The sequence below is a fragment of the Thunnus albacares genome, chromosome 5 (genome assembly GCF_914725855.1).
Source record: "Thunnus albacares chromosome 5, fThuAlb1.1, whole genome shotgun sequence".
In the NCBI taxonomy this organism is placed as follows: Eukaryota; Metazoa; Chordata; class Actinopteri; order Scombriformes; family Scombridae; genus Thunnus; species Thunnus albacares.
Window position 1 is genome coordinate 28380330 of NC_058110.1, and position 26525 is coordinate 28406854.

Genomic DNA, 26525 nt, shown 5'->3' on the forward strand with positions numbered 1-26525 from the left:
CCAAAGATTTTAAACAAAAAACTGGAATTGATTGTTTTTACAGCCTTTGGATAGAGGAAAAGAGAACTGAATCAATGTGTTGTATTTTAAAAGCTTGTTATATTATCCATTGTGTCAAATCTTCATCTGAAAAGTAACTAAACCTGTCAAATAAATGTAGTGGAGCGGAAGTATAAAGTAGCATCAAATGGAAATCCTCAAGTTAAGTACAAGTACCTCAAAATAAAAAATAAAAAAAGTACTTGAGTAAATGTACTTAGTTACTTTCCACTACTGGTAACGATTTGACAGGAGCCAGCCAGGCTTTTTTCCATGTCAGATTCCAGTATGAGATCACATATGGTAGTGTGATGATGTCTGTTTGAAAAAGCCATCTTATGGATTTATAACCATCCTTGCAAGTAGCTGTCTTTTTTTTTTTTTTCCCAGCCTCAGATCATCAGACAGGGCCCCTCTGGCTGCTGGCTCCAGACTAAAGTTGATTGGGCTTTTGCAGTGAGTGCCCCTCAGCTCTGCAGCTCCCTGCCTGAGGATTTGAGGCTTGAAGAATCAGTGACATCTCTTAAATCACTTTTCAAAACTCATCTTTGTAGAAAGGCCTTTATTTAATTGATACCGCACAGTTTTACTGCCAATATGTCTATATATATATTGTATAAATAGCTTCTGTTGTATTATTTGTTTCATTATTATTATTATTGTTATTATTAATATTATTATTATTATTATTATTATTATTATTATTATTATTATTATTATTATTATTATTACGTGGTAGCTTTCTATACTATAAGTGGTTCTACAGCGACACCTGCTGGCAGGGAGGGGAACTGCACGTCTACTGGTTTTTGTTTTGAATTGAGGAGACGCTGCTGCTGTTTAAGCTCTGTTGACAGAGGGACGAGTGAAAATACAGGTTTGACCAATTTTGATGTGGTCTGTAGAAGCTTTTAACTGTCAGCTTTGGTTTTTTTTTTTGTATCTGACGTACTAAAGCTACAATATCTTCAAAACGGATGTTTGAGTCGTGTTGCCTTAGTTAGGCTGAAACATTGCTAGCAGAGTGCTAATTTAGCTAGCCAGGAAGCCCAAATCAAGGAAGTGTGTGACACTGCCGGAAAGCTAACATTTCTGTAGCTGTAATAGTAACTTACAGCCACGGTTTGACGTGCAAAAACCTTTATATTTTGATTTATATCTATATATATTTATGTTTCTAGTAACTAAAGCTGTTCACTAGCATGCAAGGTCGTGACAGTTAGCATTAACCTCTGAGTTATCTTGTGATGAATCATCATGTCGTGTCAAATATTGAACACCAAAAATCAAAACTTGTCAATCATGTACAAGAAGGAAGGTAAAGGTTATAGTAGTAAAGTAGCCACAGTCAGCGAAATTATGGATATTTTAGCACTGTGTCATTCTCTTTAAGCTGTTATTATTATTAGGAAGTTCAGGTACTTTGTCAGTGTAGGTTGTAGAAAACAGGTTGATTTTTAATTAAAAGCTCCCTTAATCACACGGGCTCATTTACATTCTGTGTACAGTGTTGTAATGAGTGTTTTATGATGTGATGGAAGTATTCAGACACTTACGAAGCTAATAAGTAATATAATAATGTAAAAACTATTCTGCTACAAGTTGAAGTTCAGCATTCAGAGTTTCACTTCTGTACACAACTGTAGCAACACAGAATTGGCCCTTTCAATGTATTGTATTATATCATATTACAGGATGGGTTGACAATTTTTCAAGTCTGCTTAAAAAAATATTCAGGTGGCTAAATGAACATCGAGACATGTTTTGCTTGCTGTAATTATTCTTCCTGTTCATTCTGGCCCTCCCGAATGCTCTTATAATGTAAGTGATGGGGAACAAAAATCACACACAATCCTTGTTTTGAGCAAAAATGTATTTAAAAATTTATCTGAATGCTTCAACTGTCTGAGTAAGTCAAATAATAATTCAACAATTACAGTCATATTAGTAAAAAAATAAATAAATCCCTCTTTTTGCCTCGATGAACAGTGTCTTCCTGTCCAGGTGCAGTAGAAGGATCATAACAAAAAATAGGGAATTTGGCAATAAAAAGACAGTAACTTTGAAAAATATTGACTTGATTTGGCTAATTTGGACAACTGAAACTTCATTTTTGCACAGAGAGAGGGCTGTGGATTTTGTTACATTGTAAGTGCATTATGAAGGGATCTCATAATGGCCAGTATGAACAGGAGGAATGATAACTGCAAGATAAACATGTCGATGTTCATTTGGGCTCCTGATTATTGTTTTAAGACGGATTTAAAAAAATTTGAACCTATCCTTTCATTGCTAGTTACTGTTGATAAATTAATATGTAAGCAGCATTTGAGAAGGTCATTTGAACTACTTCACATTAGCTGAATAATCGATGAGTCAATTAACAGAAAATTTATTGGCAGCTATTTTGATAATCTATTAATCTTCATCAAAGCAAAAATACAAAATATGCCCTAGTTCCAGCTTCTTAATTGTGAGGATTGGTTGCTTTTTTCTGACATATTTAATAGAAATTAAATATCTTTGAGTTTTGGACCGTTGTTCTGATAAAACAAGTAATTAGATAATATCACCTTGGGCACTGTGATTTTTTAATTCACTATCATATCTCATTTCCTAGACCGAACGATTAATCGATTTGACATCAAAATAATCAGCTGATTGAGTGATAATGAGAATAATTATTAGTTGCAGGCCTATTTAACATACTGTTGAGCAGTTTAAAATTAAACAGTGCATCTTATCTTATAAGATGATCAAATGGTTTGTATGTAAACTCTTCAAAGTGACGATACTGCAGCTGTCAAATAAATGCAGTGGAGTAAAAAGTACAATTTACCAAAGTATCAGGTAGCAGAAATGGAAATACTCAATACAAATACCTCTAAATTTTACTTTAGTTCAGTCCTATTTGACTCAGAATTAATCTAAAGACAGCTCAATCTGTGCTCGTCATCTCTTTCCCAACAGCGCTGCATGCTGAGGATCGCAGGATGGACTCCGGCGGGAAACCATCAACCGCACAGATCGTGGTTTTAGCCACCAGCTCAGCCCTGACTGCGGTCTTCTATACAATTTACAGGAGCAGAGCAACAACAGTGGCCAGATTAAAGGTCAGCCACATTTCAACAAACAGTCCATCTTAGTAATGTGAATGTCAGGAGTGTGTGGATATAATGCATATATGTGACAAGACTGTAATGTTACAGTTGTTAATCTTGTTTTGTGTTTTTTTTTTTCACACAGGAAGCCAAGAAAGTAACTATTGACCAGGATTTGAAAAACATCCTGTCTGAAACTCCTGGAAGATGTGTCCCATACGCTGTCATAGAAGGTCTGAATCAAAGTTTTACTCACCAAAACCTAACTTAGACTATATAATTTGTTCATGATGACTAATATTGATCTTGCATTATTATATCAGTGGTTTCATACATGGTTTTATTTATTGCACATTGCAGGTGTAGTGAGATCTGTGAAGGAAACTCTGAACAGCCAGTTTGTTGATAATTGTAAAGGCGTCATTGAAAGACTGACCCTGAAGGAGGAGAAGATGGTGTGGAATCGCACCACTCATCTCTGGTAAGTTTGATTGATTTATTGATTGTTTTCGGTCTTTAAGTTATAAAAACAAGACAAAAAAATAACAAAAGAAAGAAAATAATAAGACAATAACACCCTTCCCCCCCCAAAAAAACAGATTACAGTAAAATAAAGTCAGTGAGAATGTTAAAATATGAGTTAAAAGTATTCTAAAATATAGTCAGAAGGTATGTGAAGGCTTGCTGAACTGTATATTACAATTTTTGCTGTTGTGTTTGAAGTAACAGACAAAAGTAAACATGATATTTATGAACAGGAACAACACAGAGAAAGTCATCCACCAGCGCACCAACACGGTTCCATTTGCCCTCGGCTCTCACGATGAAGACATCGCTGCCACGATACGAATTGTACGTCCACTGGACGCCGCGGAGTTGGACCTGGAGACCACCTACGAGAACTTCCACCCCACAGTCCAGTCCCTGTCCAATGTTATCGGCCACTTCATCAGCGGGGAACGACCCAAGGGCATCCACGAAACTGAGGAGATGCTGCGGTTGGGAGACAGCGTCACAGGCATCGGAGAGCTGGTCCTAGACAACAACCTGATCAAGCTCCAACCTCCCAAGCAGGGCTTCCGTTATTTCCTCACTCGTCTGGACTACGACTCCCTTCTGAGGAAGCAGGGGAAGAGCGTCAGACTGTGGAGGATCCTGACCGTCGTCTTCGGCGTCGCCGCCTGCTCCACGCTCCTCTTCATCCTGTGGAAACGATACGTGCACCACAGGCAGATTAAGAAGGAAAGGAGCCTGCTCGAGGAGTTCAAGGAACATCAGAGGAAACGTATGCGTGATCTCAACATTGAGGAAAGCAGCGTGTCCCCCACCAGCTGTACTGTCTGCCTGAGCCAGGAACGGTCCTGCGTGTTTCTCGAATGCGGTCACGTGTGTGCCTGCACCCAGTGCTATGAGGCCCTGCCAGAGCCAAAGAAATGCCCCATCTGCAGGGCAATTATAGACAGGGTGGTGCCTCTTTACAACAGTTAATGTAGGGACTGTTGGAAATATAGAAATGAAAATGTGGAGAAGACATTCTCAGTCATGGAGAACTTGGAAATATATCATTCAAAATCTGTTCTTTCAAGCTTGGAAAGGGTTGCGTCTGTACTTTTTGTACTTTGGTTGGATTTTTTTTTTTGCTTACTCTTGCTTACTACTGATGAATGATGAATAGTAAGTATCTCTGTGCTGAATCACTTAATCGCATTTCCAATCAAATGTTGAAATCAGATTCGGAACCTGTGATTCATCTTGAGAGAGAAAATGAGATCTCGTCTTACTTAGACGCTGACAAATATTGATTGATCTTGGCCCTGTTTCCTGATAACGATTGATCTTAGAAGTTAAAAGCATTTCTACAAACACTAAAAAATGTTCTTCTTAATGTGACGCCAACAGCTTTCAGCTTGGAGCTTTCCCTCAATAATTTATGTTACTGGATGGAAGAAATTAAACTTTAATCGATGCAACTGTTGCTTGAATTTGCTGCTCTTAAGCACATATTATACCTAAAATAAAGCAGTGGCTGTTCACGTTTGATGAAAGTACACATCATTTGTTAGGAATGTCATTCTGTCATGGTTTCTGTATTTGACCTTAAAGCAGCTATAATCAATATTTTTAATAAACAATGTGTCAGATAATGTGTAATATCAGAGGTGTCGCTCATAGTGGTGAACCTGCAGAGAATTATCAGCGACTCTGCAGCTTCCCTCGGCTTTACGGAGCTTTATAGCGAGTTTCAGCTCATTGTTTAGCTGTCTGGCTGACTGTACTGTTTTGGTTCACTCTCAGTGCTCTCATAGTGTCGTTTTTGGCAGCAGCAGGCAGCTGTTTTCAGAGAAAAAGCTCCAAAAAACACACTTTACACTACCTATTCAGCACCAAACGGCACACAGACACAGTTAGCAACTAGCTGGTAAACACAGTGGAACATTTAGTAGCTGAGAGATATTTCACTTAACTCAACAGAGCTAAAAGAGAGTCAATTTTGGACTCATATTCATCAGGTAGACAGAAACACAACTCCACATGAATGATAATGTTGCTCTGTAACATCTGGATGTGTCAGTGTTGTGTTCACAACTTATTTCTGCTCCCCACAAGTAGTCAAAGAATCAGTTAATGCAGGTTTAAAGATGAACATCTTCAGTTCCTCCTGCAGGTTCAAGAGCTTCTTAAGATGCTCTTAGTCTCCCTCAAGTGCGTTTTAAAGTTGGAAGACACCTCATGAACTTAAGAGGGTCGTTCGATCTTAGCCTTACGATACTTTTGGGAAACAGGGCCCATCTTGTCTAGTCATTACATTTAATTTGGGAGTGTGTACAGACTGTACATGTGTCTTTTCATGTCTTAATGTTGATTATTTTAGCTTAAAGAAGGTCTTGTGGTTCATTTAAGGTTAATGAAGGTCTTGTGGTTCATTTAAGGTTGTGCTTTGTGCTACATAGACGAGGCAGAAGAAAGGTTGTGTGGTTCACGTTAAAAAATTCTGTGTGGGAGTTTGAAGAGTGAAGTGGAGTGGTGGGGGGATAATTGTACAACCCTTTTGTCAGATTGTGTCCTTGTTCTGTAGAGAGAGCAAGCTGACCCTGTCCTGTTCTTACGTCCTCTGGGTGCCTGCTAATAAAGACATGTGGAGCAGGTGCTCAGGCTCTACATTCAGCCACAGTAGCAGACAGAAGCATGTTAAACTTGTTAAAGAACACTGAACAGAGGCGCCATCTGAACCCTCATTGATTGTTGCACTTTGAAACTGTTTTTCTTGGGAATAATGGCAGAAATGTTGAACCCATTGTCTACTTGCAAATGAAACCGCATTAAAGACAAATGCAATGTTAAGCCAATTATTGTTGGAAAACTGAATTACTTTAATTATGTCATTGTGTAAAATTAGACAAAAGGAGAACGCCTTGTTGTTAGAGGAAGATGGAGATTGCTGCCAGGAGAGGGAGATGTCTGCCTGTGAGGAAATTCAGAGATTCAGGGGCCGGAATAGACATAAAAAGGTAAAGCCACATGCTCCCTGAACACGAGCAGTTATTTTAAACTCCTTCTGTGTTTGTTGTTCCACTTTAAGCTGCCTATACATTAAAACAGTCAAGACAAATATCACCTTTAATTCGGCTTTGTTTCTGTGAAATGAAACGAATCAATTAATGATTCAAGCCTCTGTTTCACTGTGACACACTCACATTTTTTCATTGTAAGGCAGCAGGCAAAGTTTAAAACCTTTATTGAATCCTTTATTCTTGAGAAAATAGATGATCATTCAAGCACATTTTTAGTCAGACAATTGGACAGCAAAGGTGGAGGCAGAGGGAAATGCTCCAGCACGATTCAATTTTAGGCCAGCAGGGATGCACATATGGCTCCAGAGGAGGCATCTTAAGGCAATTTGAGCACACAAGAATGTGCTTTGTATTCTCAAATTAAACTGAATTATTTAAAAAGAAAAAAAATCACATTTTATCACCCCACATTATGCTATGAAATCTCAGATGTATTACTTAACGTTACATTGGGATTTTGGCATTATCATCACATTAGTATTCAGTGGCTGGCTCACAGATTTCCAGGACTGAGCAGATGTCGGTTTGTCTCTGAAGGAAACTTGTGCTAAATGTCAGTTATACAGTGTAATCAAGGAGGAAGAGCATTACGCACTAACTCCTGTTGGATGTATTGATCCCACTAAAAGCATCATCATACCCGCATCAGGACCATAACTAACCCTGAGCTACCTACAATCATTTCTGGTTCTTATTTCTATCATTTACATGTTTTTTGCTATGATAGTAACGGATGTGACGATTGTTCAGTTGGTCCACCACTTTGGTTCTTACTGAAATATCTTCACAACTATTGGATGGATTTCCATGAAATTTTGTGCAGACATTCATGGTGTCCAGAAGACGAAGCCTACTGACTGGTGATCTGTAGCGCCACCATGAGGGTGACACGTGGTTTTGAGCAAAACGTCTCGAGAACTATCACACGGTTGAAATTTGGTGCACGCATTCATGTTCTCCTCAGAATGAATTGTAATAACTTTTGTTATCCAGCGCCATCATCATGCTTTAATTTGTCCGATACTTTGGTTTTCAGGAAATACCTGCTAAATTAATGACAGTCCCATTAGCCTCAACTGTACTTTATGCTAATTAGCAAATGTTAACATGCTAAACTAACATGATCAATATAAAACTTTTAAACATCAGAGTTGTAACATTGTCATTGTGAGCATGTTTCCGTACTAACATTAGCATATAGGACTTAGCTCAAACCATTGCTGTGTGTTGGTGCCTCTCATACATTAGCTTATATTTGGGTCACAGAGTTAAGTGACTCTTTGTTTTTTACGTAAACAATATCTACTAGTATATTATCTTTTAGAAACCTGGTTACCTCGGTGACCCAAATGTATGCTAATGCATGCCGAGCCTAAATACAACCTAACATAGCTGCTAGTGTGGCTGCAGACTCTTTTAGTCATGTTAAATATTGTTGTTAGGTGTATTTTTGAGCAACATGTCAGAAGCAATAATGAGGCTCTCAGATCTTAGTTACCAGATGTTTACCATACACTCTGACTTGTAGTGTGGCTATAAATCAATATGATACCAAATGATCTCACTTGTGAAAACATCACTTGTTCAGCCACTAGTCACGTATTAACAAACCACTCTTTCTCACTGTGCTACGAACATGAAAGCAGCAGCTCTGGTCCAACACCATGGAAACCCTTCAATCTGTTCCTGCAGTGCTTTTAGCAGCAGGAGCTGTCACTGTACTGACATTGAGTGAACCATCAAAGACATTCCCTCTATTATTCCCCACTTAAGAGTTTTGAATTTCAATCCCACATGAGGACTGGGCAAGAATTGGATGATAAGAGCTATACACAGGCCTAATGACGGAGGTGAGATGTTTACTGTGCAGCGTTTAGCGTGGATAAAAGCACGAATCAGCCCTGATTCAAATCTGCAGAATTCACACATCAATCTGGGCTGAACCTCAAAACAACAGACGTGTCAGAGATGTTTTTCTCAAACACATAATTTCAGACAGTCAGTCAGTAAGATTAATCAGACAAATAAAACCTCAGACAACACATTGATATGAATAGCACTCAGGATTACTGTGTAATTTGCTCTGACAAACCATCAAGACTGTCTGCTAATTCTTCACATTAATGTATAATTGTAAATGTGAAGAATCTACAGTCTTGTTTTCACTTTGGTCAAAATATGCTAATTTAAATGTACAATTCACTGCTCTTTAAGCACAGTAATTTAATTATTTTTGACAAGAATGGCATCAGAGGCAGTTTATATATATATCAAATTTGTTATATTGTATTTTGTTTTTGACTTCACTCAAAGCTCATAAATGTTCTTTTATACTACAGGATATCTGGAATTGGTAGCATTTTCTAACAAGCACCCTTTATATTAGAAAGTGGTGCCAATTACAGTGGTATAAATCACTTCAGTAAATCACTTGAATCACCTCAGTTATTCTCTTCTTTCATCAGAAAAGTGATGTTAGCTGTCAAGGCAAGTGGATTGATTTTTTCGATTCAATTAAGCTGCTGTGGTGGTAGCAATCTTTTGAAAGCAAGTGCTTGAGAGTCTTCAAGTAAACAAATGTTCACAGCTACAGTATATTTCAATGAAAATGATTTCTTAAGAAGCCACACAGTTTGTTTATTGCATTTCCGTGTGAGACAGATTTTCAATCCCTTGAATAAAATCTTTTTGAGTATTTGTGGAAGGATAATTCATGTTAAATCCTATCATTAGTTTCTATGAATACTTCCAATTTCATAGTTTTAAAGATAAAGTTGATACTGCTGATATAATACAGTTACAATCTGGATACATGCAGTAGCAGAAGAAGTATACAGTATATATATTTTTTGCAGTAAATATATTGAAACCACAATGTAAAAACACTCAATTACAAGGAAAAGTCCTGCCTAATTAAGTAAAAGTATGTTAGTATTATCATCAAAATGTAGTTAAATCATCAAAAGTAACGGTTCTTATCAGGTAGAATGGACCCTTTAGTATTGTGTTATTATACATGTATATTAATTTAATGTTGTAGCTGGTGGAGGTGCATCAAATGTAATTATTTTACATACTGCTGGGTGGTTTAATATACAAGATGTTCATATGTGTTGTATGCAACCCATGAATCTGTAAAGTAACTATAATTGTCATAAATGTAGTAAAAAGTACAATATTTCCCTTTGAAATGTGAAGTAGTAGAAGTACCATAAAATGGAAATACTCAAGAAAAGTTTTCAAAATTGCACTTCAATATAAATCTTTAAGTATTCCAGCGCTGCATAAATGTAAAGTGTGAGCTCGGCTAATAGTGTATAATTAATATGATTCATATATAGGAATAATTTATCAGCAGTGGGGAGCCAGTCGACTGTTTCCTTGATTCTTTAACTTTTGATTATATTTCTCCTGATGACATATGGACATGCAATCATTAAAATATACATATTACAATGTGAAACATAACATTAATCTTCAGTATATATCATATCAGATATTAGTTATGGCTATTACAGCCCTAAACTACATATTTAGTATTACTGTCTGTTGGCATCATACCATTATAACTATATGCTTTTTTGATCAAAGAACAATGACTTATTGTGAGGTATTACATTGTTAAGATTTTGTGACTTAATCGAAGAGTGGTGCCCAACTTTTTTGGTTTGTGACTATTTAAAGCAAAGCAACGTCTGACTGTGGCTTCTTGTCATTCGAAAAGTTTTTTAGAGATCTGAAGAGATAAAACTAGAACCAGAATCTTAACTTCAAAGTTCATCCATAACTTTGGAAACAACAGCTGACAAAACATTCACACTTCAAGGTTCGTTTAGTAGCTTTTCTAGGGCTTTTGTCATCATCGTATCACATGATCTTTGAGTTTGTCTAGTTGTCAGAAGAAGTGTAGACGTTCAAATTTCTATTTTTTTCTGGTTACAAAAAATGAAGATCATATGTTATGATGAAAAGCTCAAGAACAGCTACTACATGGTGCTTGAGGTGAGATTTTTTGGTCAGGTATGTAGAATTTCACAGTGAAAAAGGGAAATATAACAGAAAAGCCAGAAAACTTGTAATTTCTATATAACAGACATACTTTAAAAATCATCTCACAACTTCTCAGATTTATATTGTGGGGGGGGGGGGTCCCGATCCCCAGGTTAGAAACTCTAGTGGGAGACTACTTACTGGTTCTCATTTCATGATCTGGAACAGATTAAGCCTCTACAGGGCCCCAAGGTAAAAATGAGCCATGGCCCCCCCTCAAGGCCCCCATCAATTCATTTGATACTGTGATTTAGAGGAACATATTGTTCCCTGTTGGTAACATCATTATAACTGAATGCTTGGCTAAAATTGAAATATTTGCATCTTTTTATGATGTTACAGGTCTATGAAAATGCTAATTTTTTATCACTGCATTTTAAGTGCCCTTAAGTGTTGAAGTTTCCCAACTAGCCTCCAGTTGTATCTTTCAGGTAGAGAGTGTTCTGACCAGAGTACACTACGAAAAGAGAGTTTCCTCACTTTGGTGCTCATCGTAATCTTTAGTCACTTTATTGTGACTTTGTAGAACTTTTCTCATCTGACGTTTCTTTTTCTTCTCTGTTGAAGTCCACCTCTACAAAGTTGCTTTATTCTTCTAAATTTTAATTTAAACAGACAAATATGGACAATAAGATACAGTGACATTTGTTTACAGATTAAATCAATATGATCATCTACAGATTGAGTTGATTTTATCATTCACACATACAGTAGATAAGATTAATAAAGTACCGTTAAAGTTAAAGTAAAACAGATGAGAGCAGCGGTAGAGGAGTGGAGACATTTTGGAGCAGAAAAGATCCAATTATTTTGGGGGAGAGAGAAATACCAGCAGGACATACAGCTGCAGACTTCAGGATGTTGACTCTGATGTGTGACAGTAAGTGGTGTCCAGCGTAGCTCAGGAGGAACACAAATAGAGTTAACCGGATTCATGCACTGGCTTTTACACAGAGGATAATTATTCATTAATGTCCCGCCAGCGTTTGAGCCATCCTAACTATTTAGGATCTCGGTTAGTTACACCGGCAGGAGGATTCCAAGTAAACACATTTATTTTTGTGTGGGAAGAGACCAGATCACCTTGAGAAAACACACAAAACACACAGGGAGAATATACAAACCGTGGAGCCCTTGTGAAGTTTGAACCCATGACTTAATTTCCGTGAGGATGTAACCTCTTGCCCAACATGCTGCTCTAGAAACGTCCTTGATGATGAGCATCCTGGTTTTGCTAAATGTCAGTGGTCCCCCTTCCCTGCCCCACTGTAAAAATAAAAAAGAACCCATTTAACTCCAGATGCTTTCACAGGTTTACTTGAAGGCTCAGTCAGGGGCCCTTGAGCAGTTACCAGCTTTTCCCAATTGGTAATCTGGGCTGGCCTCGGGCATGATTATGATCATTTTGATTGCGTACATTTAAATAAAGGTGGGGCCTTTGGAAAATGAAAATGGTTTGATTTACAAGATATGGAAATGATTCTCGTCAAAGATTCAGAGGTGGTTTTATTGTAGGGAAGTGCAGTGGACAAACATATATGTACGTTCCAATAACAGGATGGCTAAGGGGGTATGTTTGTGGTCTACAAACAGAGAATAATAATACATGATGTGTTATTACATAAATGTGAATTAACATAATATTTAAATAACAAAGCTATTTACTGCAGCCCTGAAAAGCATAAACAATCATCATAATTCTTCACACACTTCATGGATAATCATGCAAATGTAGGAAAACTCCATTTCCAAGTACTGAAATTAACTGTGCATAAATTAGTAGACATTAATGTACAATATTGCACCTTCACATTACTACAGTTTACTGTTTATAAACATATTTAAAGTTATAAAACAAGTAGTTAAAATATGATTTGATTGGTTGATAACCATAGTATACCACGGATATGATGTTTAATGTCCTTTTACAGTTCTATTTTTAATTATTCCTCTGCGCCTACCATTAAAACTGTTTGCTACGTTCTAACCTAAAAACCATAAACTTTACATTCAACAGCAATCAGTTATAAAACGGATGAATTTAACATCAGCTTTGATCTTCATGGAGGTCTGACTATGTAGCGGTGGATAGAGCAGTGCTTGTCACGGGGGAAAAAATCCACCTGCAGAGCCCCAAAAAAGGACAGGATGCAAACCTTTTAAAAGAGGAGATAGACGACATGGGAATAAAAAACAAAACAAAATTAATACAGAAAAACAGACCAAATGGGCTGTAAAATGCTTCAAGCACTGGTGTCAACAGAAAGGCATCATTTTGGATTTTAAGATATCATCAACAAACCATGTTAATGATATTTTGCAAGATTTTTACACAAATGTGAGAAATAGTAAAGATGAAATGTATGCTATAAGCAGCTACATTGGTCTCCGAGCTGGCCTAAACCATTATATCAACAGCCTACGGTTTAATTGGTCATGGTGCCAGTCACAGCCAGTCATGAGATATTGCTTAGTCATACAACCATAGAGCATCAGAATCAGTTTTATTAGCCAAATATGCAAGCGTACAAAGAACGTGTCTTGCCACTTGCTACTTCCCATAAACACAACATAGAAGAATAAAAATAGAACATAAGTAAGGTAATAATAAATAATGAATTTAAACAAAATACTATTAAAATGTTCAATCTATTTACAGAATGACATAAAAATAGTTGTGAAATGGGGTATTAAACTTGAAATGAAATATTGATTGTACAAAGGAAATATGGACTGTGCTATGGACAAAGAAATGAAGTGTATGAAATATATGAAGGTGACAAGTGCAAAAATTAAATGTGACATGTGCAATAAATAATTAAATTATGTACCAGTGGAGGTTGAATGCAATGTGCAATGTTAAGTCTAGTTTTATGAAATATATGAAAGTGACCGGTGCAGGGATTAAGTGAAGGATGTGATATGTAAAGTTCAGTTTGATAACAGTACAGTTCAGCTATTTATTAGGGCTACTGGAAAGAAATTCCTGTTACTGTGTCTGCTAGTGGATGTTTTTATGGATCTCAGGGGGGAAGAAGTTCAAAGAGTCTGTGTCCGGGGTTGTATGGATCAGAGATGATCTTGCTTCCACGCTGCCTTTCCCTGGAGGAGTGCAGCTGATCGATGGGGGGGGGGGGGGTATGCAGCCGATGATCTTCTCAGCTGAGCGGATGATGCACTGCAGCCTATGAATGTCCTTTTTGGTTGCTGCACTGTGCTAAACATTGATGGATGATTCAGCTGTCTCAGGAAGAACATCCTCTGGGCCTTCTTGGTTATGCAGCTTATGTTGATGTCCCATTTAAAATGCTTGGAGATGGTGCCAAGGAAATTAAATGACTCCACGGCTATAGCTGTGGTGCTGTTGATGGTGAGTGGAGGGAGGGCTGGGGGGGTGGAGGGCTCTCCTGAAGTCTATTGTCAACTCTGTTATGAGGGTGTTTAGCTCCTGGCTGTTATAGCTACACCAGGATTTCAGCTGCGCCACTTCCTGTCTGTACACAGACTCGTCCCCGTTCTGGATCAGACCAATGATGGTTGTATCATCTTCAAACCTGAGGAGCTTTACAGAGGAGTTTGTGGAGGTGCGGTCATGTGGAGTTGTCATATACAGACAGTATATCAGCATTGGTCAAAACATAAAATAGCAATCATGATGTGCCCTCCACACTAATCAGCCATTAAGATGCCAATTAAGGCTAAAACAGTCAAACAACTTTAACTTAAAACAAGCCCAAAACATAATTGCTGAATGACAACTCCATGGAACCATGAAGACATCTTACATTATGGTGATTCACGATCAAACAATGGGAAAAACCTAATAAAAGTGTCCAGACTTCTCTGCTGTGATGATGTCAGGGCTAGTTCATGGGGCTAGTTAAACTCTTTAAGATCAAACTTTTAACAAATAATACATTTTAAACAGTTTTTCCCCACAGAGTCTCTCATTATCACCATCCTTACTGTGATTAAATCATATCTGTGAAAGAAATTGGATATCTTGCAGCTACAGTGTTGGGGGAGCAAGTAGTGGTTGTACTTGTCTTGACTTGCTGTGAGTTTAAGTATCGAACAGTCTCACACACTTCAGCCTCCTACATAGATCTAGACATACAGTATAATTATCATCAAGAGCCTCTTGTGAAATTATCAAGTACCCACGGTTAAATAAAATATATATCAGTTAAGAGATAAGTACAGTAAGTCAATTGATATGAAAATAACTAAATAAATAAATGGACATGTTTAGGGACCCTTTGGACCAAAACAAAATAAACATTCCTGAGATCATTTTCCTTGCAGCACTCCAGACAGACCTCAATGGAACAAAACACCAATGGTTTCCATGGGAACTGTTAATCATCGTCTTAACTCCTGCAACCCCAAAGTTGAGACAAGATTCATTTGTCGTACCCCACGACCTACCTCTGGACTAGCTCTCAGCCAGACAATGCAATTACTTATGTTTGTTCTGGCCGCTGTTTATGTGCACATTAAACTATTTTGATATAGTGGGCTGGATTAAATTAGAGACACCAGCCTCCGTTCTGCAGCCAAAGCAATTTAAGTAGCTGTAATGTAGGAGAATAATTGTCAGTGAGGACACAATGAGAAAAAAAACATGATCATGGCTGTGTGAGTCGAGCTAAATGAGAGATTTTATGTATTTCAACATAAATCTAAATTCAAATAGTGGTTCAAGCAGTGGGAAAAGCTTACTGTCAGTTTGTTAAGCTTTATTATACTGTACTATACATAACACAGTATATGCTATAAATGATATTTGTTCAAACAATATATTTTATCATCTTATAGTCAGTAGCCTAGCAACAACAGAATATGGTTAAAAGTTCCTATAATTTTCCTTTGTCAGTGTATTGAGGAAATTAATAGCCCTGCTTTGTTTGCTGTTTCCACATATGATATCACAATGTACTGGAGTTTGCAATAATATCTGTGTAAAACATCTCCACAAAATCTCTTTCTTTGTTTTTTTGATTTGTTTTGTTTAGTTTTTTGGTATGCATGTTCTCTTTAAAGCACTGTATACTGTCAGGAACTGTTAGAGTCTTGTGTGATCTCTGAAGCAGGGGTGGAGTTGGTTAATAGCAGTACAGTAATGAGCTATCGTTTTTCCTACACCGCTGTCTGTTTTCTGTCCCTCCATTCCTCCTTCACTCATCCTTTTCAAATCTCTGTCTCTCATGCTGTGTATGTTTTACCATGTAATAGGCTGGCTAGTATAAATTATGTCTTGTCATCCCAATTACTAGTACATCTTTCATTTCAAGGAGCCATACTATGGCAGCTTTTGTTGTTAATGAGGCATGTTCCATGTCAGTCTGGGAAGAAATACAACCAATACAGTTGATGTTACCTTGACATCACATCACCTGCTGTGCCAGATGGGATTATATAGCATGTCTTTCACCATGGGACCTACTTGAGAAGACAATGTTCATTGGGAATTACAGTAGTAAGTAGATATAGCGTGTACTGTATGTGTAAAGGATGGAGCAAAAAGTAATACTTACAAATGGGTTGTATATATTAACATTTTATTGTCCTTAGCAATGCACAAATGAGGTACAATGCAAGCCACACTGGTTCAAGGGGAAGTAACTGAGAGTACCACAAGGCTCAGTTTCAAATGCCACCCAACATAAGGGCCACAAGTAGGAAATGTGGCATTACCAGGAATTCAGTCTAAGCCTTTTGCTACTCCACCAGAAAGTGGAGTAGCAAAATTATACAACGGGCAGCTGCAACCAAGCAGTCTGATTGGTCAACTAGACTTTTAGAATATGATCAAATCAGCATGACAGCACAGCTAGCCGTGCTCAAATGAAAAATGCCTCATCACTATAAATATTACTCCACCATTGATTATAACTGTAGACTGTGACATTGCACTAACAACAGTCACTTCTGGGTACACAACTGGTGGTTGACTTGTTTATTTCTGTTGTCATTTTCAGCCGTAACTGCAACGTTTGAAGATATATAGTTAAACATGGTGGTCAGACCTATCTGACACTTCTGCTGTCCTTATTTTATGTACTGTGTTGCCTTGTAAGTCTTTGATATTTTGTTTTGTGGGGATCAGCAGTAAAACCCAGAGCAGACCTTTCAGTTGTATTTCTTTTCTGTTTGTGAAACTGGATTAAACTGAACTGATTTAGGGTTGTGGGGAAAAATAAACTGATCCTTTTCTGAGTGGATTGAACTCTGAGACTGGTACGAGTTACACACTCACTCTCTGACACACACTGAAAAACCTGAACCCTGCTCTACTTTTTATCATTACCTGGCACGCCAATACACAACAAGACTCAACTATTTTCTCCTCAGTTGAGAGTAGATCTCAGCTCCCACTCTTGCATCCTCCATTAGATGTACTGGTTAGTTGGAGGCACGGCTCAACTAGCTTAAAAATGTGAAGTTTGTGGACGTAGTAACTAAATCTGTCCATGGAAAATTTATGTTTTTCAACAGATATCTTAGTTACAACAAGACTGAGCTAGCAAGGCAGTTTTGTGTTTATATGTGTGGTATTTATGCGGAACTCCCTCGATCTCTAGAAAGCATAAGCTCAAATTGGCTGGCTGACTCAACAGGGACTAGAAATTGTCTCTGTTGCTTGGTTGTTAGGGTCGGATTACTTGCTGGAGTAGTAAACTCTACTGACATAACTGTCTACTGACATAACAATGATTATTTTCCACTTTTCCTCAGACCACATGTATTTAAATGGAAATGGAGATAACTAGCGAATCACCCCACAATGTGAATATATTTTGATTATATCTTTTATTTTGTTGGTAACCGTTGTATAATCACAATATTACACAGGAAGGTGTACTAGACAGTGTTACCTGACACAGTTAGAGCTCTTCTACAGCTTGATTCACAATATTCTCCTGGTTAAGTACAACAGAGGAACAACTACATTAGAAAATATCTGGTTCTTTGATTAAAAAAGTTACAAGACTATGTACATAAAAACTTTGGAGAAGATGTTAACTACAACTCCCAAGGTGCATTTTGGCAAGAAACATCCAATCAGTGAGCTTAAAATTCTGTCACACGTCACGGAAGCCAAAGATTACAGTGTTGAGATAACTGATTTTATCATCTACAGTATAAATCATTTCGCTTTTAATTTCTGGGTCACTTTCAAGTGAATTCGGCAACTATGACATCATGTGTTGTTTACAATTGCAACAATGACACTTTTTGAATTCAGTACCGCCCTGACTCACACCTATCTGATTGGCTTTTCTCCATAGCAACAGCAGCCGAGGCTTTTGGGGGTATTGTTGTATCTTTAGCCATCCACCATGCCAAAATGATGGACAAAACATGATTTAACAGAAATGTTGAAATAATTGAAACTGTTGGTCATAACACCAACCAGCAGACCAGTGTGTAAGATTTAGTGGCATCTAGTGGAACGGACTTGGCAGAAATGGAATGTAATATTCAAAAATATGTTTTAATTAGTGTATAATCCCATGAAAATAAGAATGGTTGTGTTTTCGTTACCTCAGAATGAGCCCTTTATATCGAAATAGGGAGCAGGTCCCCTTCCATGGAGGCTGCCATGTTGCTGCAGTAGCCCAGAACAGACAAACCAAACACTGGCTCTAGAGAGGGCCTTTCGTGTTTTTGACGAGTTTTGCGGCCACCATAGGTTCTCCTACACACTTGAAAGGGGAGGGTGAGGGGAGTAGTATTCATTTGGTTGCAATCTCACTGCTAAATGCCACTAAATCCTACACACTGGTTCCATTATTGAGAATATTGTTTAATGGAAATATAGACCGGGGCAAAACACTTACAGAACAAGCAGCTCTCCCACGTTGCAACTCGCAAATTTAAGTGTCAAAGTTCCCCAAAATTGAACCCAAAGATTTTCAGATCTATTGAATGAAGCAATTTCATTGAAATGAACTGATTGTGCGGCAAAATTAAGCTGTTTTAAATGTTAGTGTGACCGGGCCTTTACAGAGATTTTGTTGAAGGTGTTCAATCATCCATTTTGAGATATAGGCCAAGATCCATGACAAGAAGTAGTGTCATCTGGCTAGAAGAATAGATAGAGCTAAGTATCATCAGCATAGCAAGAGAAACCATGTGATCGGATAATCACACCAAAGAACGTGGTTGTATATTAAGAAGGGGTCCAAGCACAGATCCTTGAGGTACCCCTTGTTATTATTAGTAGGGCAATAATAGCTGTACAACCTTTTATTGTAGAATTATTTTATTACATGCACCCGCAGAGCACAGTTATAAAGACACTACAGAAGCTTTCAACAGCCTCAAACAGTCAACACTCATTTATAAAGGCACACACAGCAAGTTGAAAGATACTGCACTATACAACTGACCCAGTACATAAAAAATACAACTTATTACAATTACAGCTGCACTTACTACTGCAATTACAGCACAAAAATATTACTATATGACATCCACTGTATTTCTCATTTCAGAGAGCAAAATACTGCACTATTGGCTCCAATGTGGCAATTCATTCATTTAACATCATAACATCAACATCTGTGTTCATGCAGAAGGATTTATGCAACTCAGCCTGAGTGAAAAAATGAATAAATACCTGAGTAAAGCAACACTGTAATGGAATAAGAAAGAGAAAAATCAATACTGAAAGATACCTAAATAGGCCACAAAGGGAATCAAGAAAAGTTCAAACAAAAAAAGAAAGGGTACCTACTATATATTTAAGAAAAAGAACCAATCAATATCCACACTAATTAAACTGCAGTGAACAGATCTACATTTTCTGCGAACTTAAACCTTGGATAGGCACTTGCGGTACATGAGCTGTGAGCATGACAGAACTAGCAGGGCCCCTTTCCTCTCTGGACTGTTGATCGCTGCTTATATTCCTCAGGACTCGCACCAGCTGTGAATAAATCCATTTCTACGTTTTTGGGGATCGTCCTTAATAAGTTCCTCGTAACTACTACCTAGTTTCAAATTAGTGATTTACTAAATTGTGTTGCACCATCATTACTTGAAGAATGTATTAGCTAGTAAATACTTCAATATGTAAATTGTTTGCTAGGAAATCTGTTGCACTGTCAAATACAAAATCATGGTAGCATCGAGAACTGTAAATAACTTCTAACAGTTTTATGGGGTCAAGAGACATCTTAAACTTAACTGCCAATCTTTTTTAAACAAATATATGACTTAATTTTATTTATATCTGCATATATGGAGAAATCCATGTTAGCTGTAGACAATTTAGAATGACACAGAAACACCTAATTACACCAACCAAACAGACTGACAGTATTTGTCTAATGTTAACTTTGTAGTTGGTAGTATATTAACAAGCTAACATTAACTTTGTCGGTTGGTAGTATATTAGCAAGCTAACATTAGCTTTGTCAGTCGGTTGGTAGTATATTAGCAAGCTAACATTAGCTTTGTGGGTTGGTAAGTAGTATATTAACAAGCTAACATTAACTTTGTCAGTTGGTTGGTAGTATATTAGCAACCTAACGTTAACTTTGTCAGTGGTTGATAGTATATTAACACACTAACATTAACTTTGTCAGTTGGTAATATATTAGCAAGCTAACATTAGGTTTGTCAGTCGGTTGGCAATATATTAGCAAGCTAACATTAACTTTGTCTATTGGTTTTTAATATAGTAGCAAGCAAATGTTAACTTTGTCAGGCAGTTCAGTTAGCTATAAAACGGTTAACAACTGGCAGTTACTGGTTTTTAATATTTAGTAATCACTAATGTGTGTAAGAAATAGTTTGTGTGGTGCAACCTGTTTTAAAGGAGTAACAGATAAATCTCCTCTTACTAAACACTTCTAACTTGGTAAAGTTTGAACTTACGAATAGCTGGCCCAACCAGCTCCTGGTCTATGTTATTCTTGCTGAACCCAAAAACTAATGCATGATCAAAACCTCTACTATAAGACAGGTATACTCAGATAAGTGAAAAAATATATACTGTGTATGTATCATTAAATAATAAACAGTAAATAATATGTCAGTGGGATACGCATTCATAGATTCCCACCCAAGCCACATATTTTTTAAACCAAATCCATATGTTATCTTTAGCTTTTTGCATATTTTTCTGTTTCTGCTATAATCAAACTGCAAAAATGAGAAATATTAATAACACTGTAATGATAACAGGCATTAGAAAAGACTGGCAATACTGCTAGCAAGTACCCAGTTGTTTTCATGTAACATATACACAATACAATCAATCCAGAAAAGGCTGTAAAGATCTAAAAACAGTATGTGTCAATCAATGGAACAGTTTTGCAGCATTCCCCCCATAACATCAATATGATGACAATAAGAGCTTTTCTCAGATGGGGATGATCAGTGGTCCAGCATGCTACTAAATTAACACTAACATTCTTCTCCATGAAACTCAAATCTGTGGCATAACTTAGATCCCTTGCTAACAAGGATCCAGCTACAGTATATGGCACCAGCGAGGTAATAGCTTGCACATAGTGCCTCTGAAGAGCCTGTGATATGTTTAGAGGAGTAGCACACGAAAAAAAAAATACACATTGTTCACAACTGCAACAACCAGATCAGACTTCAGAGGACATACTGCTGAACAGAGAATAGTACAGTCTCAGTTAGCATAGTATCATATGGGGTTAAGTACCTTCAGTGATCTGTATCACACTAGCAGGCCTCAGACACTGTTAGGGTTGTAACAGAGCATGTTCAGTTGCAGGTTTTCATCCCAGTGTCTGAGGATGATGAAGAGCTGGTTGGCAGCAGCCTTGACGGAGGCCAAATCCCGGCCCTCTGGGATGTCCTGCGCACTCAACCACATGCTGGCTTTGGCGGCAACCAGTTCCCACTCTATGAAATAACTGGCAGAGCTGTGCTCCAGCCAGGCAAGAGCCACAGCTGTGGCCCACACCATGCTCTCCGGATCTAGCATCCTCTTTAGCACACCGCCAGGCGATGCAGTTTCCAAGCCTCCGGACCCAGAGCTCCGTCCGCTGTCCGCCTGGGAGTTCGGGGAGAGCGGAGGCTCAGCAGCAGTGGATGGACTGCCCAACGAGGAAGGGCCAGCATCCGCCCAGGCGCTCCTGGACAGATGAGAAGGGCTGTGGATGCCTACAGTGTGCTCTGCAGGTTGTTGATATGTTTCTGGTTCACATGGTGATCTACGTCCATCATCAGCACTCTCAGCACGCCGGGTGCTGGAGTGAGACAGGTGGCCCAGGCTGCTGCGGTGGCTGGTGAAGGGGGATGTCCACTTCAGCTTGTTAATGGGCACATTAATGGCATCACACAGAGCTATGTCCAGGAGAAATGCACCACTGGCCAACTGCAACAACACCTGTAGAGATGGAAACAGTTCAGTTTGACATAAAATACAGAAAAAGTTACAGCTATTATTTTGGTAACCCTTAATCAGCCCCCAAAATTAGCTGCAGTAAGAATTATTTTTCCTGCAGGACAAACAACAAAATAAGAAGTGAGGGAGCAACTGGCCATCTGATTTGAGTGTATGCTGCTCCTGTGCACTAGTGTGCATAGTTTTTTATGGTTCATCACTTACTGCTCCAATCAGCAGCTGGACGTGAGGTGCCTCGCTAAAGGGTACCTCTATGATAGTTGGTAAAGGAAGGGAAAATCTTTTTCGAGGCAGCTATACTGAACACTTTTGTCAGATATTTTCTATCCATTGAATTATTTGCATATTGATGAATAATACATGAGCAAGGTGGTATGTGCTGCATAATTAGCAATAAATAAGGACTGATTAAGTGGCTGGAACTTTGAAAGCCATTCATCACCTTTTTCATTATTGCTATATTACTTATTTTTTTCTTTATTTCTGTCTTTCAGTGGGAGACTAGGAGTATGTGCAAAGAAAGAGGTACTACATGCAAAAAAAAAGGTACTTGGTTGGATTTGATAGGGATTATTTTAAGCATATTTAGTGGCTCAACAGATTGTGACACATTCATCTCTCCAGAGAAATCCACAGTCAGTTCAAATTAGTGTCCATCAAGAACATGCAGGTTGACAGAGCATTCACGTGTATAGATCCGCTGCCCACCAGAGGAATGTAGTCTTTGTTCTCGTTGTCACTCTCTCCAATTGAATCACCGGACTTGCTGTGAGATCGACACATGAATCCTTTGGCAGCCCGAGTCAGGAGACGAGTCCTGCTGAGGGCCAACCTTAAAGAGGAGAAGGAGACAGCAGATGTAAATCACAGAGTGATTCACAGAGTACACACACTATTAGATTTAATCTACTACTTCTATTCTGTTCTCTAGCCATGCTAGCGGTGTGGCTCTGTGGATGGCAATGTTTGTCTGTGGGTCAGTCAGTCCACCACTTTAATCACAGATGAAATATCTCTACAACTATTGGATGGTTTACAGTGAAATTTGCTACATATATTCACAGTGCCCAGAGGATGACTCCTAATGACTTTGGTAATCTGACTTTTCATCTAGCGCCACCAGCAGGTCAAAGTTGTTCCAGTGAAATCTCCCAACATCTACCAGATAGATTGGCACCAAATTTTGTACAGACTTTCATGGCTTTCAGATGATGAAGGCCTCTGACTTTGGTGATCTCTTGACTTTTCCTCTAGTGCCGACATGAAATGTGAGAAATGGCTTGACAACTATTGGATGGATTACCATGAAATTTGTTAAACAAATGTATGAATTATAATAATTTTGGTAATAACGTAACTTTTTGCTTGAATGCCATCAGCAGGTCAAATTTTCAATTAGTCCAAGCAATACTTTGGTTCATTCAATACTAATGACATTCCTGTCAACTGTAGCAAGCAGGCTCTCATGCTACCAGCGCTTGAAATTAAGAATGTCCCGTTGTCTCCAAAACAATAAAAATAGCACCTGGGACACAAAGATACAGTGTCTGGGACAATTCTTGGACAGTAGAAAACTCCAAATGAAATTATTACGTTTGTTTTTATTCATGGATCATTTTAATTGTTAGGTGTTCAAATACGAAAAATGTGAGATGGCACCAGCACAAGCTATATGCTACGTCACATGAGTGCTTATACACACAAAATTAATCATAGGGCCTTTCTCTAAGCAAAGTATGCCAAGTTCGGACTTGCATACTTGCTGGTTCAGACTTGGCAAGTTCGACTCGGGAGCACAAACTTCTGAGGACGGGAGGGCGCAGTACGATCATTCTGCAATTTGAACAGCAGTGTACTTGCTGACAGCAGCAGCTCAGTTTCAGTTTCAACCTCAGTTTCACATCTACCTGAAGTTACTGTGACAAAATAATCTCAATTCAAAGCTCCTCTAACACTTCCCACAAAAAAATAACCTCATTGACGGAGAGATGTAGTAAATTATATTATTCAGTCTGTTAATGAAGCTATAATGAAAATCCAAACTGTTATGTAACTTAATAAGATGAAATTTAATATAGACTGATCTGTTCATTTTAATACATTCATATTTATTGAAACGTGGTGATATCTGTTCATATAGAGCCGCAGAGACAGCGATCCTGTTCTGTCCAGTAAGAACATGAGTATCACTTTACATTCAGACAAACTAATGAGGCAGCTACAGCTGTTAGATTTCATCTGTGAAACCAACATTTATCTTCCAAAAGGAATTATATCATATATCAAAATCCTTCAGAGATATTAGAGCCAGAGGTAAATTTACCAAAGAGCTGCACAGATCAGTTCATCGGATCATGTTCTCCCCAGGATGACGACAGACGGGCTCCTCACATCTCCGAAAATGCAGCAAATTTTCAAATAGGCATTATTTGGATAAACTGACCACATATTGGGAATCTAAATTTTCTTGCCTGAAAAAGTGACATATTAACAGAACTACAGCGAAAATTACAACAGACTGATGGACTGGGGGGGCAGCAGTAAGGAGATCATGATGAGATTGATGTACGTATGAACTCAAAACAAATCGAACGTCGAAATGTTAAACTATGAAGCTAACATGTCTCTAGACTTGTAGTCTTGTTTTTGAAAGGAGAAGAAATTGTCAATCATCACAACAAAGTCATGGTTAAGATGGAGATGAAATATTCTCTGCTTTGTAAGGCAGATTTTAGACAGAAGTATAATACTGAACTCCCTGTGTTTGGTCACGCACTGGTATTACAGCTACAGCATATTTATGCAACCAGCCAGTCTCCAATCACCCACCTGGCAGAAAAAAGGCTCTCCACTGATTTCTGTGATTGGTCAGAAGTCACAGACGGACTCCTCTGGAAAACTTAGAAACACAGAGGCAGATTTATAAGCAGTGTTAGACAAGGAGAGGAGAGAGAGAGAGAGGCAGTGGCATTTCTGTCAGTGCAGTCTCCCATAATAAAGAGCTAAAACACACACACTGAGATGTAACAGTGACAGCTGAGGACAAACTATATTCCAGCAGCTGTCCCTCGTATCCGGGTGAAACACTTCTTTCTCTGTGTGTATGTGTGTGTTTGTGTATTCAGCATGTGCTCATTGTTTTATGAAAAGGTCCAGACAGAGTCTGTCAATACAAGCCACAAAACTGTGTCGACTCCTGTCATCACTTACAAGAAGAAGGACTAAAATGTCAATAATCTCATGTTTCACATTTGGAACAATGCACCGATGTTGCCCAGAAAACAAGAGACTACCGGGCAGTGTGTGTGTCAAAGGTCTCTGTGGAGAAAATTGATGAGATACAGCAAAGTCACTGACCGGTTGATTTGCTGCTCTTACCCTCTGTGAAGTTACATCTGTCCCAGCCGGAGGAAGAGGGCGTGCTGCAGGGAGAGACTCCGTCCTCTCCACCTGAGACATTAATCAAAAAGATTAATAAGATTAAAAATGTACTTTATTTTTCCCTCTATTTTCTCAGAGCCTAACCAGACATTATTGCTTTAAAAAAAAAGACTGCATTATCAGGCCACACTGATGCAACCCACATGTTTTTGTGCCCACTGAGCACCACTTCTTTAACTTGCCATGCCAAGCAGATGCTTGAGCAATGTGCCAGTCTTAGCTCATGCTGTTGCTATGCCACCGCTGCAAACCAATTTAAAATGTTGTGCCCTTTTGCTGAAGTTGGAGTATTTTTAATGTAAAGCATACAGCTTTCTGAGTGCTCAATATCTCATAGCTCCCACTTGCTGTTGATGCAAGGCTCCAACCTTTTCATTTCAAATAAAGACAGATTTAAATAAATATAAATATATTAACATCAGTCTTCTTTCATATGCAGGAATCTCATATCTCTGATATTCCTTCAATCATATACTCACTTCTTGCATTCTCAATAAAAGATCCCCTCTACCTTTCACTGCAGCGTTTATCTTTCTTTCTACTATATTTCTCATTGTGATTGACGTAGAAATTGAAGCTTCTTCTGCTGTGTAATTATTTAATGTAAAACGCAGCCTACTGTTGGGCAGTAGGACATCTTCAGCTTCCTCCGTCATGCCGCCAGACTGAGAGCGACCCAGTCCAACGGAGTAACCTCTGTTCTTCCTGCTTCCCGAGCGAGAGCTCGAGTGTGAGCCCCTCTTCAGACCTTCACCTGAAAACAGTACATTGTCTTTTTAATGTAGACAGACTAAAGCAAATTTCAAGCTGGCCTGTACCTTTAATCAACATTTGAAAGTGTTTCCAGATGAATATAATTTTGGATCTGGGCGTTGAACCAAAAACAGCTGAGTGTTTCAAAGCCAAAAACTAGATAAGAGAGCCAAG

General features: G+C 38.3%; 2 protein-coding genes across 3 annotated transcripts in view; one reads left to right on the top strand and one right to left on the bottom strand.

Annotated features, from left to right (window-relative positions):
- Nucleotides 1-810: 810 nt before the first annotated feature.
- Nucleotides 811-5586, top strand: mul1b (mitochondrial E3 ubiquitin protein ligase 1b). The gene is made up of 5 exons (XM_044351152.1): nucleotides 811-916; nucleotides 3010-3152; nucleotides 3286-3373; nucleotides 3501-3621; nucleotides 3899-5586. Exons 2-5 carry the CDS (start codon nucleotides 3033-3035, stop codon nucleotides 4626-4628), a joined length of 1059 nt encoding a protein of 352 aa, XP_044207087.1. The 5' UTR covers nucleotides 811-916; nucleotides 3010-3032; the 3' UTR covers nucleotides 4629-5586.
- Nucleotides 5587-20267: 14681 nt separating this feature from the next.
- Nucleotides 20268-26525, bottom strand: part of vwa5b1 (von Willebrand factor A domain containing 5B1) — a 29220-nt gene continuing 22962 nt past the window's right edge. Inside the window, exons 17-21 of one of the 2 annotated variants that reach the window (XM_044351151.1) lie at nucleotides 26218-26352; nucleotides 25536-25607; nucleotides 24987-25056; nucleotides 22866-22989; nucleotides 20268-22139 (exon numbers count right to left, since the gene is read on the bottom strand). In XM_044351151.1, the coding sequence (XP_044207086.1) occupies nucleotides 21480-22139; nucleotides 22866-22989; nucleotides 24987-25056; nucleotides 25536-25607; nucleotides 26218-26352 (1061 nt within the window). In that variant the 3' untranslated portion in view covers nucleotides 20268-21479. Of the gene's footprint in view, nucleotides 22140-22865; nucleotides 22990-24986; nucleotides 25057-25514; nucleotides 25608-26217; nucleotides 26353-26525 lie in introns of both variants that reach the window. The other variant, XM_044351150.1, reaches the window with a different exon arrangement.